The sequence below is a fragment of the Engystomops pustulosus genome, chromosome 5 (genome assembly GCF_040894005.1).
Source record: "Engystomops pustulosus chromosome 5, aEngPut4.maternal, whole genome shotgun sequence".
In the NCBI taxonomy this organism is placed as follows: domain Eukaryota; kingdom Metazoa; phylum Chordata; class Amphibia; order Anura; family Leptodactylidae; genus Engystomops; species Engystomops pustulosus.
The window spans coordinates 89,376,485-89,397,056 of record NC_092415.1 but is presented as its reverse complement, the minus strand read 5'-3'; the positions used below and the strand labels follow the sequence as shown (position 1 = coordinate 89,397,056).

The 20,572-nt window shown below is 41.6% G+C and overlaps 1 protein-coding gene across 2 annotated transcripts in view; it reads left to right on the top strand.

Annotated features, from left to right (window-relative positions):
* RNF182 (ring finger protein 182) overlaps positions 1 to 20,353 on the top strand; it is a 47,234-nt gene extending 26,881 nt beyond the window's left edge. For both annotated transcript variants that reach the window (XM_072152630.1, XM_072152631.1), the window contains exon 2: positions 15,637 to 20,353. In XM_072152630.1, coding sequence (XP_072008731.1) covers positions 15,791 to 16,531 — 741 coding nt within the window. In that variant the 5' untranslated portion in view covers positions 15,637 to 15,790 and the 3' untranslated portion in view covers positions 16,532 to 20,353. The remainder of the gene's footprint in view (positions 1 to 15,636) is intronic.
* The last annotated feature ends 219 nt before the right edge of the window (positions 20,354 to 20,572 follow it).

Here is a 20,572-nt window from a genome sequence, read left to right as displayed (position 1 = left end):
ACAGTGCGAACAGGTGATGTCGTGGATTGCCAACAATGCTTCGAGCAATTTGTCCACCAGTCAGTCTTCCACGCAGTCCACCCATGTCACCGAAATCGGCACTCCTCCAGCTCCTGCACCTCAGCCTCCTCCCCCCCAGTCTGCCCCCTCCCAGGAAAATTTGGCATTTGAACCGGCATACTCTGAGGAACTGTTTTCTGGACCCTTCCCACAGTCACAAACCACTTGTCCGGTTGCTGCTGAGCAATTTTCCGATGCCCAGGTTTTCCACCAGTCGCAGTCTGTGGGTGATGATGACCTTCTTGACGTAGTGGAAGAAGTGTGTAAAGAGGTGTCCGACGATGAGGAGACACGGTTGTCAGACAGTGGGGAAGTTGTTGTAAGGGCAGGAAGTCCGAGGGGGGAGCAGACTGAGGGATCGGAGGATGATGAGGTGACAGACCCAAGCTGGGTTGATAGGCCGGGTGAACACAGTGCTTCTGAGACGGAGGAGAGTCCTCGACCAGAACAGGTTGGAAGAGGCAGTGGTGGGGCCAGACGGAGAGGCAGGGCCAGAGCTGGTGCATCAGCGCCAAATGTGTCAACTAGTGAAGCTCCCGTGGCGAGGGCTCCTGCGGCGAGGGCTAGATTTTCAGAAGTCTGGAGGTTCTTTAAGGAAACACCGGATGACCGACGGACTGTGGTGTGCAACATTTGCCAAACCAGGATCAGCAGGGGTTCCACCACTAATAGCTTAACTACCACCAGTATGCGCAGGCATATGAATGCTAAACACCCCACTCAGTGGCAACAAGCCCGTTCACCTCCGGCCGTGCACACCACTGCTCCTTCCCCTGTGTCAGCTGATAGTCAGCCCCCTGCCCAGGCACAAAAACCCCATCGTCGCCTCCACGATTCTCCACAGCATCCACCAGCGTTCAGCTCTCCATACCCCAGACGCTGGAGCGGAAACGCAAATATAGTGCAACCCACCCGCACGCCCAAGCCCTTAATGTCCACATCTCCAGATTGCTCAGCCTGGAGATGCTGCCCTATAGGCTAGTAGAGACCGAGGCCTTTCGCAACCTCATGGCGGCGGCCGCCCCTCGGTATTCGGTCCCCAGCCGCCACTACTTTTCCCGATGTGCCGTCCCAGCCCTGCACCAGCACGTGTCAGACAACATCATCCGTGCCCTGACCAACGCCGTTTCTGACAAGGTCCACCTGACCACGGACACGTGGACGAGTGCTGCCGGGCAGGGCCACTATATATCGCTGACGGCACATTGGGTTAACTTGGTGGAGGCTGGGACCGAGTCTGACCCTGCGGCTGGTCATATACTGCCGACGCCAAGGATTGCGGGGCCTACCTCGGTCCAGGTGTTTCAGGCCTACTATGCCTCCTCCTCCTCCGAACTACCATCCGTGGGCATGGCGCCATCAGTCGGTAGCTCTAGGCACAGCAGCAGTGCCGTCGCTAAGCGACAGCAGGCGGTGCTCAAACTGCTGAGCCTAGGCGATAAAAGGCACACCGCCCAAGAACTATTACAGGGCATCACGGCGCAGACTGATCTGTGGCTGGCACCGCTGAACCTGAAGCCAGGCATGGTTGTGTGTGACAACGGCCGTAACCTGGTGGCGGCTCTGCAACTCGGCAGACTGACACATGTGCCATGCCTGGCCCATGTGTTAAATCTGATAGTTCAGCGTTTCCTCAAGACATACCCCAATCTGTCTGATTTGCTCACGAAGGTGCGCCGCATCTGTGCGCATTTCAGGAAGTCCAGCACAGATGCTGCCACTCTCAGGGCAGCGCAGCGCCGCCTCCAACTGCCCGCTCACCGACTGTTGTGCGACGTGCCCACGAGGTGGAATTCAACACTGACCATGTTATCCAGAGTTTACTAGCAGCGCCGAGCGATTGTAGACTGCCAGATGTCAACTTCCACCAGAACTGGTAGTCAGGTCAGTCAGCTTCCTCAAGTCTACAATGAGGAGTGGACGTGGATGTCTGATATCTGTCAGGTGCTGAGTAACTTTGAGGAGTCAACACAGATGGTCAGTGGCGATGCCGCCATCATCAGCCTCACCATCCCGCTGCTTGGCCTGTTGAAAAAATCTCTGATCAGCATGAAGTCGGAAGCTTTGCGCTCGTCACAAGAGACGGGGGAAGAAGATTCCCTTGTTGATAGCCAAAGCACCCTTAGGTCTGTTTCTCAGCGCATATCGGAGGAGATGGAGGTGGAGGAGGATGAGGAGGAAGAGGAGGAGAATGTTGGCGAGACACAAGAGGGGACCATTGTTGAGTCCTTCACTGTTCAGCGTGTATGGGCAGAAGAAGAGGAGTTGGAGGAGTTGGAGGAGGAGGAAATGGACAGTCAGGCCAGTGAGGGGAGTGAATTCTTACGCGTTGGTACTCTGGCGCATATGGCAGATTTCATGCTAGGCTGCCTATCCCGTGACCCTCGCGTTCAAAGAATTTATTCCAGCACCGATTACTGGGTGTTCACTCTCCTGGACCCACGGTACAAGCAAAATCTTTCCACTCTCATCCCTGGAGAGGAAAGGAGTGTGAGAATGCATGAATACCAGCAGGCCCTGGTGCACAAGCTGAAACAGTATTTCCCTTCTGACAGCGCTAGCGGCAGAGTGCGTAGTTCTGCGGGACAAGTAGCGAGGGAGAGTAGGCGAGCAGGCAGCTTGTCCAGCACTGGCAAGGGTACACTTTACAAGGATTTTGCCAGCTTTATGTCACCCCAGCAAGACACTGTCACCTGTCCCCAGTCTCGGCAGAGTAGGGCTGATCTTTACAGAAAGATGGTGAGGGAGTACGTAGCTGACCATACCATCGTCCTAAATGATCACACAGCTCCCTACAACTACTAGGTTTCAAAGCTGGACATGTGGCACGAACTGGCGCTGTACGCCTTGGAGGTTCTTGCCTGCCCTGCCGCTAGCGTCTTGTCCGAGCGGGTTTTCAGTGCAGCTGGTGGCATCATCACCGATAAGCGTACACGCCTGTCGACTGACAGCGCTGACAGGCTGACGCTTATTAAGATGAATAAAGCCTGGATTTCTCATAATTTCCAATCTCCACCAGGTGAAGGAAGCTCAACCTGAATAATTTATCCACTCCTCCTCCTCCTCATTTTCCTCCTTCTCCTCCTCTTTGTACAGTAAAGCAGAGGAAACTGGCTATTTTTTGACAGGGCCCACTGGCTCTAGCTATAGTACTTTATGCATTTAATTTTTCTGGAGGGCCACCGACCCGGTCCTCTGTTTTAAACAATTTTTGGGAGTGCCACATACAGGCACTCAATCTATTCAATTTTTCTGGAGGGCCACCTACCTGCTCCTCTGGTTTGAAAACTTTTTTGGACTGCCACATACAGGCACTCAATCTATTTCATTTTTCTGGAGGGCCACCTACCTGCTCCTCTGGTTTGAAAACTTTTTTGGACTGCCACATACAGGCACTCAATCTATTCCATTTTTCTGGAGGGCCACCTACCTGCTCCTCTGGTTTGAAAACGTTTTTGGACTGCCACATACAGGCACTCAATCTATTCCATTTTTCTGGAGGGCCACCTACCTGCTCCTCTGGTTTGAAAACTTTTTTGGACTGCCACATACAGGCACTCAATCTATTCCATTTTTCTGGAGGGCCACCTACCTGCTCCTCTGGTTTGAAAACTTTTTTGGACTGCCACATACAGGCACTCAATCTATTCCATTTTTCTGGAGGGCCACCTACCTGCTCCTCTGGTTTGAAAACTTTTTTGGACTGCCACATACAGGCACTATCCAAATTAAATTGTCTCCATAGCAGCCTCCACACGTTGTCTCCATTGCTACCTCCAAAAGTCGTCCATATAGCTGCCTCCATACATCGTCCCTTTATCAAACGAGGTGTGTCAGGCAGAAATTTGGGTTGTTTTTATGGATTCCACATCAAAGTTGTTAACTTTGTCGCCACCCAGCTGTGTTATCCACAAAATATACTGGCAAACTTTTATCATTTACCAATATTATTTCAGCGCTTCTTGCGCTTCTGTTTACATTCCCCTCACCCGCCATATCCTAAAATTATAAGAACGCTACTACACTTGATCTTATACAAAAGGTTCTTAGAAGTGCTGTTTGGGGAGTAGCCTAGAGACACGGGCTTGGATTGGCGAAAGCTCGCCTGGCAGCGGAGCGCCAGCTCCATGCCAAGATCCAACTAACATAGTTTTAACTGCAGCACCTTTAATCTACTACTAGTTCACTGCCTCCATACATGGTCCCCTTATCAAACGAGCTTTGTCAGGCAGAATTTTGGGTTGTTTTCATGGCTTCCACAACAAACTTGTTAACTTTGTCGCCACCCTGCTGTGTTATCCACAAAATATACTGGCAAACTTTTATCATTTACCAATATTATTTCAGCGCTTCTTGCGCATCTGTTTACATTCCCCTCACCCGCCATATCCCAAACTTATAAGAACGCTACTACACTTAACTTGGTGCACGCTGGGACCGAGTCTGACCCTGGGGCTGGTGATATACTGCCGACGCAGAGGATTGCGGGGCCTACCTCGGTCCAGGTCTCAAAGGCCTACTATACCTCCTCCTCCTCCCACCCCTCCTCCACCTCCTCCTCCTCCGAATTACCATCCGTGGCCATGGCGCCATCAGTCGGTAGCTCTAGGCACAGCAGCAGTGCCGTCGCTAAGCGACAGCAGGTGGTGCTCAAACTGCTGAGCCTAGCCGATAAAAGGCACAACGCCCAAGAGCTATTACAGGGCATTCCACATCAAACTTGTTAACTTTCTCGCCACCCTGCTGTGTAATCCACAAAAGATACTGGCAAACTTTTATCATTTACCGATATTATTTCAGCGCTTCTTGCGCATCTGTTTACATTCCCCTCTCTCGCCATATCCCAAACTTATAAGAACGCTACTACACTTGATCTTATACAAAAGGTTCTTAGAAGTGCTGTTTGGGGAGTAGCCTAGAGACAGGGGCTTGGATTGGCGAAAGCTCGCCTGGAAGCGGAGCGCCAGCTCCATCCCAAGATACAACTAACATAGTTTTAAGTGCAGCACCTTTAATCTACTACTAGTTCACTGCCTCCATAATAATAATAATAATAATAATCTTTATTTATATAGCGCCATCATATTCCGTAGCGCTTTACAAATCATAGGAAACAAATACAAATGTAATGTAACAGAGCACAACATTTGTATGGAACAACAGGAGTGAGGTCCCTGCTCGCCAGAGCTTACGGTTTATGAAGATGATGGGGTAACACGAGGTAAAAGAATTTTTAATGGTCAAGCCATTCTTCTTAGGGAATAGAACAAAATATAATAAATGGAATTGCTGTCGCTTGAACCACTCAGCCGTCACCAGGTCCAGGGTGAATGGGACTGCATAGAAGTCTGGTGCCTGTTGGTTGCTGGATAACAGATGGGAGGACGACACAGGACGGGTTAGTAGAAGAGTTAAAACTTCATGCAGTTAATGAGTGTTATAGGCTTGCCTAAAGAAATGGGTTTTAAGAGCACGTTTGAAACTTTGGAGGTTAGGTATTAGTCTGATAGTCCGGGGCAGAGAATTCCATAGAATTGGTGCAGCTCTAGAGAAGTCTTGGAGACGCGAGTGGGAGGTCCGCACTAGGGTAGAGGTTGATCTAAGATCACTGGCGGATCTAAGAGCACGGGTTGGGCGATAGACTGAGATAAGAGAGGAGAGGTAGGGGGGTGCAGCATGATACAGAGCTTTATGGATGAGGGTTATTATTTTAAACTGTATTCGAAAGGAGACTGGCAGCCAGAGCAGCGACTGGCATGAACTGTAGGCATACATGGTCCCCTTATCAAACGAGCTGTGTCAGGCAGAATTTTGGGTTGTTTTCATGGCTTCCACAACAAACTTGTTAACTTTGTCGCCACCCTGCTGTGTAATCCACAAAATATACTGGCAAACTTTTATCATTTACCAATATTATTTCAGCGCTTCTTGCGCATCTGTTTCCATTCCCCTCACCCGCCATATCCTAAACTTATAAGAACGCTATTACACTTGATCTTATACAAAAGGTTCTTAGAAGTGCTGTTTGGGGAGTAGCCTAGAGACAGGGGCTTGGATTGGCGAAAGCTCGCCTGGCAGCGGAGCGCCAGCTCCATGCCAAGATCCAACTAACATAGTTTTAACTGCAGCTCCTTTAATCTACTACTAGTTCACTGCCTCCATACATGGTCCCCTTATCAAACGAGCTGTGTCAGGCAGAATTTTGGGTTGTTTTCATGGCTTCCATGTTAACTTTGTCGCCACCCTGCTGTGTAATCCACAAAATATACTGGCAAACTTTTATCATGTACCGATATTATTTGAGCGCTTCTTGCTCACCTCCTTTGGTTCCTCTCTGCCACCCATTGGTTTGAAGCCTGAGTCCATTTAGGGTATGTCGCCATGCCACTCTCTAGCCTGCCGCTGCTGCCGCTGCCTCTGCATGAAGTCCCCTATAGTGTCAGGGTCAATTATTGGATGTTTTAGATGCTATCTAGCTTCATTCTGTCACTCTGTCATGGCCATGCTGTTGCCCATAATTTTGGCATAATGGTGCGATTAAGCAGCCTCAGAGGCATCCATGCATGCTGCCCCTGCTGTTTCCTGTCCATTTCCGTGGTGTTTCCATCCTTTTCTGAGGTTCCCAGGTGTTTGGCCAAGCTTCCCTGTGCAGAGCCTTGGTCCCCTTGAAAAATGCTCGAGTCTCCCATTGACTTTTTCCCATTGGGAAAAGTTCGTCTCGAATAACGAGTACCCGAGCATTTTAGTGCTCGCTCATCTCTAGTCATGATCAGTTTCCATATTACTGTTCACTAAGCATTAAATCACCTGGAATCATGGCGTCATCCAAACAATAACAATAACACAAATAGGTTGTCCTAATACAGCAATGTGGAAGAGACTCAAGTAGATTTTTTTGAGAAACACTGATGGTGATTCTTTGAATCCTTTGAATCTGACCATTAGGTTAAATACTAAAGACTACCTAGCTACCTGGCACTATTATATGTGCACTGCTGTGCCAACCTAAATGATGAAGTAGCTCCTGAAAAGTGAAACCTTACACTAACTAAAATGATAGCGTAGAGTCTGAGGGGACCTTTCGTTCTTCATCAGGGTCTACCACAAGAAGGTTTATATCTCATTGCTTCAAAGAAGTTACCACTGAAATGGTTCAATGATGAAGCAGGAATATGCAAATAAGTTTTCTGGATGGGAAAAGAAAAACTCAGAGGGAGATTTATTAGAAGAGTCTGTTCTATTTTCTAATGGCAACCAAGCAGAGCTCTGCTTTTATTTTATTAACAGCCATGGGAAAATGAAAGCTAAGCTCTGATAGGTTGCCATGATCGACTAGAACAGTTCTGCTCTCAGACACTTCTGATACATTTTCCCCATCTCTAGTGCTACCTTCAATAGTGCAGATCCCTAAAGAGTATTACAGTAGGTGACTGATCAGGCTTAGAGGCCAGTGTGAAAATTTCAAGATGTAGTATAGTATGTCTTTTCATACAACTGGTAGTAGATACTAATACTTTTGATGGTGGGCGGTGCAGGATGGTGGCAGTGACAGTCTTTTAGAGTCACTGCAGTTTCTCCTGCTCCCATGGTAAGCAGGACCTGGTCATTTATAACAGTTTCTGCCTTTTTCTGCATAGCGCTGATGATGTAAGGTCTGCAAGGGTTTAAGCAGAGCTACTGTGTCTGATCAGACCCAATCCAGCTCTGCCCCAGACACAGTGGTAATTATCTCCTGTAACTTGGGCTCTAAAAGATACCCCTTACGGTACATTAGGGTACAAGGTGACCCCTCCTCCCTCCATTGGAAATAGCGGCACACGGCGGCACATCCGCCGAAAGATAGAGCTTGCTCTATCTTTTTGCGGTGTGCGGCCTGGATCATGCCACATGCCACATGTGTGGCACCGGATCCCCGCCGTGCTGCTATTGCCGTCTATGGGGACGTACATGCGGCCGCATATACGACCCCGCAGGCGGCAGTGTGAATGAGCCCATATACAGTGAAAATTTGTAAGAATCAATAAAAAATATTTTTTTTTAACTAACTAGTCCTATATGTCATGAAAAAAAAGTAATGGCCATCAATTGTGAGACTTTAGTTAGTATCCCAGGTCATATTGTTGCACTAGTACTCAGTGAAATTTCATGTATTCAGCATTACACAACCAGTTTAAAATATGAAAACACTGCTTTTTTTCTGACAGTTCATTATTTCATCTATGTGTTTACTGTGGGTGCTGTATGTACTAAAAGAGCATCTAATACCAGATTAAATGGTGGTAGATGCTCAATACTCACCTCCCCCACCCTCAGGGCCGGCGCTATAGGTAGGCAAAGTGGGCAAAATTGTGTTTCAAGGTGCCATGGATCCGGAGATATTCAGGTTTAAAGTGAGAATATCAGGTGACATTTTTATATATAAAAATCACTCCCGATGGCATTTTAACAGTTAATATCTCCATTTTCCTTACACTTGGAAAAAAGAAGTGAAGTTCTATGTGTTACAGAGCCAGAGATACAGCCCCCTGAAATGTACCCCCCTCCAGATCTTTAGCCATCAGGCTACAGGGAGAACTTGCTGCACACAGGAGCTGCTGCACCTCACAGATAATGGAAATATTCACTTTATATGTTACTACATTTTGATAAGGAATAATATCAATTAATATTCATGTTTTAACCCTCTCCTATCCAGAACTATATTGCCTTTTATTTTTGCGAAAATGTACTGATACGATGAACATTCGATCCTCTTCGCCTAATGTGGCTACATATTAACACCGCAACCAGAACACGTCCATAAGGCTATATATAACACCAAAAACACACACATGTTCTGGAATAAAGTTTTTATTTCACACCATCTTCCATTATTTACACCTATGTTATGACGTTCTCACTCTCATTCTTATGAAGCATGAAGGATTCTTTTATTGTGCAGCTAATACATTGGCGCACATCTAAACGTGACTTTTATTATCTCATTAGCTTAGTTTATGGATATATAGTTATTTATTTGGGTTACCATTGTGTAAGGCAGTGATTTTCAACCTTTTTTGAGCCGCGGCACACTTTTTATACTTAGAAAATCTTGGGGCACACCACCAACCAAAATAGCACAAAATGACACTAAAACAGTCATATTATACATATAGTGTTTCTTTTATGTAATATTTTCCACATGAAGACCTATAAGACCCCCCTGGAGGGCATTTTCATGTTTTTCAAATTATTTTAATTTAGTTCTATAAAGTTTTCCACTGTAATTAGACCATCTATTTAAACCCTAGTTGAACATGAAAACAAGGCCCTATAGGGGCAAAAGTCTGTGTCTATATCCACTCTTCACAGTTTTACTGTACTGTAATAGGTTTCAAGAACATGTGCCCCCATATTTAGATTAATAATAATAATAGAAAATAAAAAGAGTGTAAAGAGTGAATGAATAATTAAATCAGTATTATTATTAGGCACTAGGCAGCACAAGGCATTATGGTAAATTATCAAAGAACCACAAAATAAAATGGCTTTTGATGATTTACAGTGGTGGTCATATATAATAAAAAAAAGTTTTCCAATAGTATAATAAAAGATCATCAATATGTTGCAGGAATTTATGTGGATTCACAGGAACACATGCTGCAAAAACCAACCCACATAGATATATCAAATACATTTAACACATTCTTTATTCTATGTTTAAATATACTTTTTTTTTTTTTAATGTTGAAGCATAGAAACTGAACTACAGTATATATAGACTACTTGTAAAACATAATAAAATCCACCTTGGTTTCAAATAGTTAAAAAAGAGGTCACTGTGAAAGGTAATATAATTATTCATGACTGCAACCTGTGCTTGAGTCTTGTTCACAATAGGACTTTTACTACTTAAAAAAATCTTTTTACAATTTAGAGCTAAACACCAAATGTTTAGGTTGCATTTTTTTATTATAAGGAAACAGGGAGAGAAAGGGGAGAAGTGGCATTTTTAGGTTGCATTTAGGTTGCATTTTTAAAGCGCAACTCCACCTTTTTGTTCCACAAATCAATAGCTCTTGGGGTGCAGAACAACTGTGCCCATTATCTTGATTACCTATTTGTAGCAGTTTCTTTCTTTTCCTCCTCAGTTTAGCCTGGTTCTCTCCTCTCTTTGTCTCCTGGCTCTGCCGATTTCTCTTACAGAGAAGGTACTGCTGCACCATGCTCAAACAGGAGGAATGAGGAGGAGGTCATGTGACAGTGCACTCTGTGTGTAGGTGAGACAAATAGGCTGCATTTTAAAACACAAATCTGCCTTTTCCTACACATCAATAGAAGAAGAACTTTGCCTATTATCTTGATTACCTATGTGCAGCAGTTTCTTTGCTATTCTCCTCAGTTAAACCTAGCTCTGCCCAAGCAAAGAGGAGGGGCTGTTGCTTCATGCTCACACAGGAAGAGGGAGGTCATGGAACAATACTCTCTGTGTATAGCTAAGAAAAATAGTAGAGCTGAGTGTGTGTTGCTTTGTGGATGCAGAAGTCTTCTACACAGAATATTGAGGTACAGATGAGGCTGCCTTATGCAGTACCAGTCCCTCCATCCCAGTCTGTGATTCTACAGAACTTTCTATGTAAAGCCCACATTCATCAAGGGTTTTAGACAGTTTTAAGACAATTTTACAACTTGTATGAAAAAAGAGTCATGTCCTCCCCATTAAAAGTGGGTGTGGCTTAAAGAGGGAAGGTATGTGGTCTAAGTTGCACCACAAATTTTTAAAATTTTTCTTGTATTAACTAATCCAATAAATGGGAAGTAAAGAGTAGACTAGAAGACAAGGAAAACCACACAGCTTTTGCTACTTTGTAAGGCAGCCCCCTTTACCATCACACATGACTTTCAGCAAGCCTAATGACATGATGTGGGTTAAAGCCAAATCAGTATATCTACTCCAGAAGGAACAGATTCCCAACTGTAGACATCACTGAGGGTAGTGAACTGCCTTAACCAATTGAGAGGCTTTAGCTAGGTTCAGGGAAACATTGGCAGTTAGCCATAGCCATTGATGCTCCTCTAGGAGATTCTGGGAAATATGCAAATACATTTTCCAGGATGGAAACAAGGAAAACCACTCCTTCTTTGCTACCTTGTAAGTAAGCTCCCTTACCATCAATGACTTTCAGGAAGCCTAAATACTACACAGTCTTAAACTAGGTAAGATTGATCATCACTCTCAAGCCACTTTGTTAAAGCTATAGCAGTTTTAATCTGCTTTTAGCTAAAATACTTTCCCTCAGATCCCCATAAAATCTGAGTTTTAATCTTGTCTGGTATCTATGCATCTTTGGAGTGAGTCAAGGGGACGTGGCCTAATGTCATCGGACCAGGGTGACATCATCACAGTTCCTTAAGCTACTTAACATAAGCAAACTGTACCCCATGTACATATCTGACCACATAAAACAATCACAACAGCCTGCATGGACTCCTATTCCTCTCTATGCAGGCTGATGTGATTCCATGTGATATAATATGCTGTTATTGCATGAGATATATGCTTGATGTATAGTTTTCTAATGCTACAAAAGCTATAGGACCTGCAATGATGTCACCCTGGTCACATGACATTACAGCTGCATCCAGACATAGGATGGAGAGGAGCTGCAGGATTCAGCCCGAGGAGGCCACACCCACCTAGACTCGCTGTAGCCATGCTTAGATACCAGGTAAAACTAGAAAGTTGAAAATGTGGGAAACACAGGGGAACAATTTTTAGGTAAAAGAAAGCTGTCAGTTAGCTACTAGGGTTCTATGGGAACCTGTCACTACCTTTATTTGTGAAAAGTGTGGTGACCCTTTTAAAGGTGTTTCTAATATATCAATAAGCAAAACCCTGGATTTGCGACCAGTAAACAACTGATGCAAAATGTTATTGATCCGCTTGTATCGCTACTATGTATCACTACATTACTATGAAAATGCAGTGATACCACTTGCTAGGGCTACATATTTTCACACAAGTGGTGGTAAAAAAAGTGGTATCTCCGGGATTACAATTACATGCCACACTATGCTCCTAAATAATAATAATAACAATAATAATAATAATAATAATATAAACTCCACAAAACACAACTGAACATCCTGTGCTTTTAAATATATAAAAATACATTGACCCCCTTCATGAATAATAAATATATTCTATGGAGTGGTCACAGGGATCCCTTGTATAAAATATATAGAACTTTCAAAATAAAAAATAAATTGATCTGCAGATGTTGTTGATGCTATATAAAGGTTAATTGTTACTATTACTACCTAATTAACTATATAAATAATAGATACATTTTAATTAATTATAATATTTACAGTTTCCCTGACTTCATTAGAATAAACAGAAAGACATTTACTATATAAGTTCATATACAGTGACCCCCTGAAATAGTTACCATATATATACTCGAGTATAAGCCGAGACCCCTAATTTTACCACCAAAAACTGGAAAAACCTATTGACTCGAGTATAAGCCGAGGGTGTAGTATACAGCCAGCCAGCCCCCTGTAGTATACAGCCAGCCTGCCCCCTGTAGCATACAGCCTGCCCCAAGTAGTATACAGCCTGCCCCAAGTAGTATACAGCCTGCCCCCAAGTAGTATACAGCCTGCCCTCATGTAGTATACAGCCTGCCCCCATGTAGTATACAGCCTGCCCCCATGTAGTATACAGCCTGCCCCATGTAGTATACAGCCTGCCCCCATGTAGTATACAGCCTGCCCCCATGTAGTATACAGCCTGCCCCAATAGTAGTATACAGCCTGCCCCAATAGTAGTATACAGCCTGCCCCAATAGTAGTATACAGCCTGCCCCAATAGTAGTATACAGCCTGCCCCCATGTAGTATACAGCCTGCCCCCAGTATGCCAAGTGAATAAAAAAAACAAACTTAATACTCATCCTCCGACGATACTCACCTTTGATGCTCGGCACGGCTCCCGGTCCTGGCGGCGGCTTCCGAACCTCGGTGACAGCTCCTCTCTTCTTTCTTCACTGGCGGTTCCCGGTCTCTTTTCTTTCTTCACTAGCCGGCAGTCGCGTCCATGCGACAGCGCGGCATCATAGTGTGCGCATGGACGCGACTGCCGGCTAGTGAAGAAAGAAAAGAGACCGGGAGCCGCCAGTGAAGAAAGAAGAGGGGAGCGGAGCCGCTGCCAAGAATCGGGAGCTGCCGCCGAGGATCCGGACACCGGAGGGTGAGTATTATTTTTTTTTTTCTTAGTTGACTCGTGTATAAGCCGAGGTGAGGTTTTTCAGCACATTTTTTGTGCTGAAAATCTCGGCCTATACACGAGTATATACGGTATATTATATACAGAGCTCTATTCTGAATTAATTATATGGATTGCATATCTCTGCAAAACATACATATATTTTAATAAATGGCGGTTAATATTAAATTATAAAATTGCTTACCTTCTAGCACTCCAGGGTCCTTGATATCATGTGCTTGCACCTGGAAAGAATATCAAATGTTGTGCTGCTATCAAAATCAATAGTACTGGCATCTTAATGGAAATATCTCAGTAGAAATTAACCTAATAATCGCACAGATTTTTAAGTCTCGGTTTAACACTTTTTAGATAATGTATCTTTTATGGCCCATGGATCTTCCAGAAAACCAACTTTTAAGGAACTAAGCAAATGAGCTGTATAAAGTCACAGAGGTGACTGACATCAGTGCTGAAGTCAGGCTCTCTGCCACACTATGCCCTCTCTGTTGTGATTGGCATCTCTGCATCCTAGCCATCTACTACCGTCCCACTTGTGACATTTATCACAGTAGATAAATTGTTGCAAGGTCAAAAGAGCTTTAGGAGACCCATGATGTAAGAAGTTATCCTTAAAGTATTGGATACCTCATTTAATGCATTATTATCAGAAGAAAACTAAATCCTATAGCAACTGTTTGTATTTTCCCCTGGTCTCCACCACTAAGCTTTGCTAATGGGGTGCTCCCAAATGTAATTTCATTGAGCAGAAAAAACATTACAGTAATGTCATGTCTCAAATAGTGAATCTGACTTACACCTGGGAATATTCTAAAAACAGTAACTCCTATGATTCATTTCAGACTATAATCATAGACTTCAAAAATGTTAGTGAAATGAAAAACTTCATCAGTTATGTTATTATGTGAATTGCACATAATGGACATTAGGGAAATAAATGAAAAGTCACTGTCTGCTACTGAAACTGACAGCTCAGTGTCTACATTTTGATGCTTTAACTGTTCTCAGCGTTTGTGTAATTAGCCTGACAATAAAATATTTCAGATTTTCTATTTCATAGATGTGTCTGACACCTGCTGACAGTCAGAGATGGCAGTGGCTAGACTATATTGCAGAGGGAGGAAAGTAGTGGAAAATAAAGTACTACTTTGCTGTGCTATGTCGGTTTATTCTTATATTTGATTTATTTTCCTGTGCAGATCATTTGTAATGTTATGAAAAACCCATTAGTTTTTCCAAACATACTTGACCTTCCATTATAGAATCTTTGGGCCTTTTATGTTTTCCATGGTCATATAAAGTTGTATCTGAACAGTCATTTATTTTCACTATGGTGACTTTGGTTAAAAAAAAAACGGTCAGGCGAATTAACCACCCAAAACTAAGTATATTTTAATAAACTGCCATTAGAAAGCATCTCCTTTATCGCTACGTTCTGGAGTCCACAGATTCACAGATCAAGAAAATCATGAAGAATTGATATAGAAAGTATATTAAAAATTGTATAATATAAGTTTGCATTATATGAATATTATATTATTCCGAATATTATTATTAATAAATGTAAGAAGAATGAATATAGAGTAAGTACTTAATGTATTTAAGTCTCACATTACATTTCTGTTAAATCTGTAAATCCTCTTATTACAGTAATCTTCACAAAAATTATTGTTGGGGTAGTCATGCCAAAGAGTGTCATCATAATGTTAAAATACTAACATGTTCATCACAAATCTTGAAAGTTTCTACAAAGTTATTGTTGATGTCTTGTATAAAATGTCAGCACATCATTCACTAGCTGCCAGGAAATGAAGAAGAAAAATGGTGGGTTGTGGAGACCCTACACTTTAAAAGTATAAGAACAAAATAATGAAAATACTCCTTATAGTTAATGTTCCTTTAGAAAGTAATAGAACTTGAGGCACTGCTATGATCAAGTGGGTTTGCAGAATGCGGTACTACGATCGTGAGCATCTGCACAGAGGATATAAAAATGATATTCTCATAACCAAGTAACTTAACACTTGCTGTTGACCTTGCATACTGTCAAGGAAATCATTTGAATTTCACTTTTGCAAATAAAATCTAAAATCCTTGGTCAGTTAAACTGTTAAAATGGTTTATTCTGTTTGCTTTTAATATATTACTGAAGTGTCTGGCAGAGGCACAAATGTCATTCAGTCCTTTTGAATAGCAAATGCAATTGTCATACTGTCATTGTGTTGCCTAGAAAGGTCCAGAATTTCCATGCAGTTCAATTTCCTGACTTTATACCTAGACCTAACAATGTGAAATCCTGTGTTGCAGATTCCAGCTATGTGACTACAGCTAAAGATGGGTCAGAATGAAGAAAATGCTAACAAGAAAGGTGCTGCAATGTGATGAAGATTCCATCTGGCTCTAAATTTTTAGCTTTGATAGTGTTTTGCAACTTGTCGAAAGGACCTCGAACTAAAGCACTATGACTGGACAACTAAGTGAAGATACATCAGAGTCTCCAAACCTTAATTCAGATGAACTGGAGTGCAAAATATGTTATAACCGTTACAATTTAAGACAAAGGAAACCAAAAGTTTTAGGCTGTTGTCACAGAGTATGTGCCAAATGCCTTTATAAACTCGTGGACTGTGTGGAGTCACCACAGTGTGTCATAGTATGTCCATTTTGTAGGTTTGAGACACGTTTGCCTGAGGATGAAGTCAGTAGCCTTCCGGATGACAACAATATTTTACTTAACCTGGCATGTGGTGGGAGGGGAAAATGCACTGGAGATAATCCAACAGAGTTACTTCTAACCCCAAAACGTCTTTCAACTCTGGTAACACCATCTCACAGCTCTACCAACTGCCTGGTGATCACTATCATGGAAGTCCAGAGAGAAAGTTCTCCAGCTCTCAATGCTACTCCTGTGGTAGAGTTCTACAGGCCTTCCACATATGACCCAGTTTCAATGCCTCATAACTGGACAGTGTGGAACTGTACATCTTTAATCTGCCAAACCTCTGTGCGTGTCTTTGTTTGGTTGCTAGGTCTACTCTACTTTAGTTCTTTGCCACTAGGGATTTATCTGCTGGTTTCAAAAAAGGTAACTCTTGGAGTAGTCTTTGTCAGCCTTGTCCCTTCCAGTCTTGTTATACTAATGGTATATGGCTTTTGTCAGTGTGTCTGCCATGAATTTCTGGATTGTATGTCCACTTCGTAATTAATGTAACAACAGAAAACTAATACATTATGTGCATTATGAGGAAAAATACTATTACTATACGTTCACCTCGTAAGGAAGCACAATAACTTCCAAATGGCAAGAGCATTTGTGTTCCTCTATTTCTCAAGTGACTTTACAAGAATGAGTTATTTCTGTAACGTAGAAGGAAATTGGCACTTATAAAATTTGACACCTTAAAAAAAACACTGTCTTATGCTAAAATATGTTTGTTAGTCAAAAAAGCTTCTTTCATTGTTGCTTATTTGTTCTTTGCTATTTAATACTTGAACTGCATTTTGTATTTCTAATGTAAATTCGTTTTTATCCCCCCCCCACCATGATCAGTTGTTTTGCTACTTTTTACTTAATATAAGATGTTCTCAGTGATTGCTGCCATTTCAAAAGAAGAAAGGATTTTTCAGTTTTTATTCCTTATTTCATTTATGCATTGTCATATTGAGTTTGTAGTCAGGGTACTTGTCCATAATACAGCAATACCTTTGACACATGGTTTTTACTCAATGATAACTCAGGGAAAATAATGTCTATTCCTAACCTAGGAAATTGGATATTATTTGCTCTAGTTTAATAGAGCTGAGTGGACCTTAGATATCTTAGATACCTTGTGAACAAGATGTTATGAACAGTGATGATTGTACTTTTGCAGAGTGTGCAGTGGTGTTAAGAATGTAATCCTTATAAAAGCTCCACAACAAGGATCTGCTGTCCCTGTTTAAATGAAACGCAACGTTATCTACTACCCGACAAATAGATTCAAGTTGGTCATAACTTTCACCTTAGACAGCTGATGGCCAAGTGCTTGTTTAGCCAACTGTTATTCCTTCCACTTCCTTAATACACATGCACAATAGAAAAGAATATTTATGACTTTAGTAGTGTGAAGGTAGTAATCCATTGCCAGACATGATGAAATCCAATGCAATGATCACTGAAGATGCAGGCTGCAGATCTCTGCACTGTGATATTTGCCACTCTGCATTCTGAATGCAAATGAATTATGTTCTCATTGAACGCTGTGTGACTGTCATTTCCTGTTGACTTGACGATAATTATGTAATGTAAAACTCCATTCAAAGTTCAATATTTTCTGCTGCTGGAGGGGACAATTCTTAATTCCATAGATGTATTTCAAATTTTGTTCTGTAGTGTCACAGTGAATACAGTTCCATAATATAGTGGAAAATTCCAATCGTACAAAATAGGTTGTGTCCTACACAAGTATGTAAAATTAATGTTACAGATAAGATGTTACATGTTTAGCGTTATATAGGGATTTGATCAGCAGAAATTATCAGGAACAGTATATATAATATATAGCTTAGGACACATTTCTCATAAATGAATCTATACTGTATAATAAAAAAAATATTAAGACTTTTTGTCTATTTGCACCATCATTTTCTGTATCCTATAGTATTTTACAGTATAGGATTGGAATTAAAAGAAATAAAGTTACAGCATTCAAACAATGTTTTAAGTGAGGGTGTGTAGTCAGTCCACTCAGCTCATATATATCTATATTTAAAGAAAATCTACAATCAAAATCAATCATGATTGACCAGAGAAACTTATTAATAGATCCAGGCACAGTAACTGTGGTAATCTTCTTATATTTATTATCCATTTGTTATCCTTCCTTCTAAAAGAACATCTACCACCAGGATGAAGAATTGTAAACCAAGCACACTAACATACTGATGTGTCCCCTATGACAGAATCTGCATTTCTTTTAGCTACTTATTCCCTGTTCTTTTTGGGGTTTTTTTTTTAATTTTCAAATGAATAGAAAGGAATTGTAAAATTATGCAAATGAACATGAGGGGCTCCAGACTCCACAGGCTCATTTGTATCATTTTAAAGCCATCTATTCTTAAAAACAAGGGCAAAAGAGGCTAGAGTTTACATTTAAGGAAATCTAGCACTTAACTAGTGGTGAATTAACCTTTAACGTTGCTGGGTAGATCCCAGCAGCATGATTCTAAAGATATGTTTATTAGGAGCTGTGCTCCATTGTTTTATGGTAATGAAGAACAAGGGAATATTAATGAGGTACAAGGGCTCTGGCTATTACACACCTCAGAACACTTTTGCTGCTTCACTCGCTCCCCTAACCTGCTCTGTCCTGGAAATATTGTGGCAGCACATTGAAGATACCCACTGCTGCCGCAATATTTCTGGCAGATAGATAGGGAGGGGGGTAGCAGAGGGAGCAGGAAGGCAGGGAGGAGAGCTTCAAGCATGTGCAATAGCCAGAGCCCTTACAACTCATTAACATAAAAATAAAGATGCTTTTTTTAAGTAAAACACCTGCTGTTGGAATATACCCAACATCGTTATAGATTAATCTACAACTATAAAAAATCACTAAATTTCCTGTAAAGAAAATTTACCATCTAGAAAATTCTTACCAAAGTAGCTCCAGTGGCGGACTCCCCAGGGCAGCAGGATACCATTAATGTACTTCCTTAATGAATTTAGGGCCTCTCTTGTCCTCAAAAAAACTGTCTCAAAAATCTACAAATTAAGTGCAAGTGCTACTGGGCATACCATAACCCATCTGAGCTCCCGGGCTAAGGCTACAACACCTTCTTTACCCCCACTGCACTGCTGTGACACCACTTTGCACGTCCAAAATATACACCGAATGCATATCTGCCACTGCAGATACTGTGTTAAGTAGTTTCCAGATGGTAGATTTTATTTAAAGACTTCAAGAAATCATCTAAAAATCATCCTTATATGTCAGTTGCATTGTGAGGACTTATTCTAGTGGTGGCATTGTGTCAGTGTGAAGATCTCCAGATATACAGTTATTTTGTCTCCCACTTTCCAGTATAAAGATGAACTACCAGCCAGTTGCACATAGTATAATGGTACAGTGTTTCACTCTTGGGAATATAATCAGATATCAATAATTCATAGCTGTTACTGTAAATTTCTGGAACAATACTGGGTTCATTGAAAAAAACAAGTTTTATTGTCAATTTAGTGGCAAAATCACATAATTCTATTATACACTGTAATTTGTCCTGTTTTGTTGAATTTAAGGATTGTATCCACTGAAATAAATACATATTTGAATTGATCAGCTATCTGTGCAATAATGAAATATAAATATTTTATAGTTTTTTGGAGGCGGGCATGGAGGGGGTGGGGTAGTTTGGCACTGGGAATGGAGCCACAGGGGATCCAGTATGTGATATGGGTTTTTTGAATTTTACACATCTGGGTCATTTTAAATATTTTTTATTTCAGTGGAAAACCTAATTTAGTCAATCAATCTCTAATGAACATTTTAGCTTGTTCTGACAGCCTTACACCTGGATTGTAAATGTCAGCTTTACTGCTTTCAAATGGGTGTAGGCATGGGGCAAAGAGTAAGCTGTTACTAGTAAATGTAGCAACACCATAAAAGCAAATATATTTTATATGATGCAAAAGATAGAATAGCTGATGAAATATGTGCCAGACTGTAGCACCTTCATCTCCCTCCACCTAAAAGTAGCACTATTAAGCTTTTTCTAGGCATCAGTGTAGTTTCAATCACTACTACATTGCATTGCAGAGTTTACTGTGCTAGTATACACTAGTGTGACTTGTGCCGAAGTGTTTGGGACTAATATTGAAACTGTGATATGCAGTATGTGAATGGTCCAGTGGTTATAAAAGTTTTGTATGTGATGTCTAATAGTCTGCAAGTTGTCACAATTGTAGTAGGTTCTATCTGCTTTTATCTGCTTTGTGATTTGTAAAAAAACAAAAATGTAAAAAAAACAATTGCTCAAATTAGACTGTGAATATGTGTATAAAATATTTATTTATTCATTGATTAACTATTTTGTGATTATTGCGGGTTTGCTTGCTTGATTTATGGCTGTATATGTTGAAGCTGGTGAATGTCTTTATGGTTGTTTACCCTAGACATTGTACTAGGTTTATCCTTAAATGGCAAGTACAAAATTAAAGAAATTCATCATTTGACGTATAAAAGGTTAAAGGTATATTCCTACTAATGAT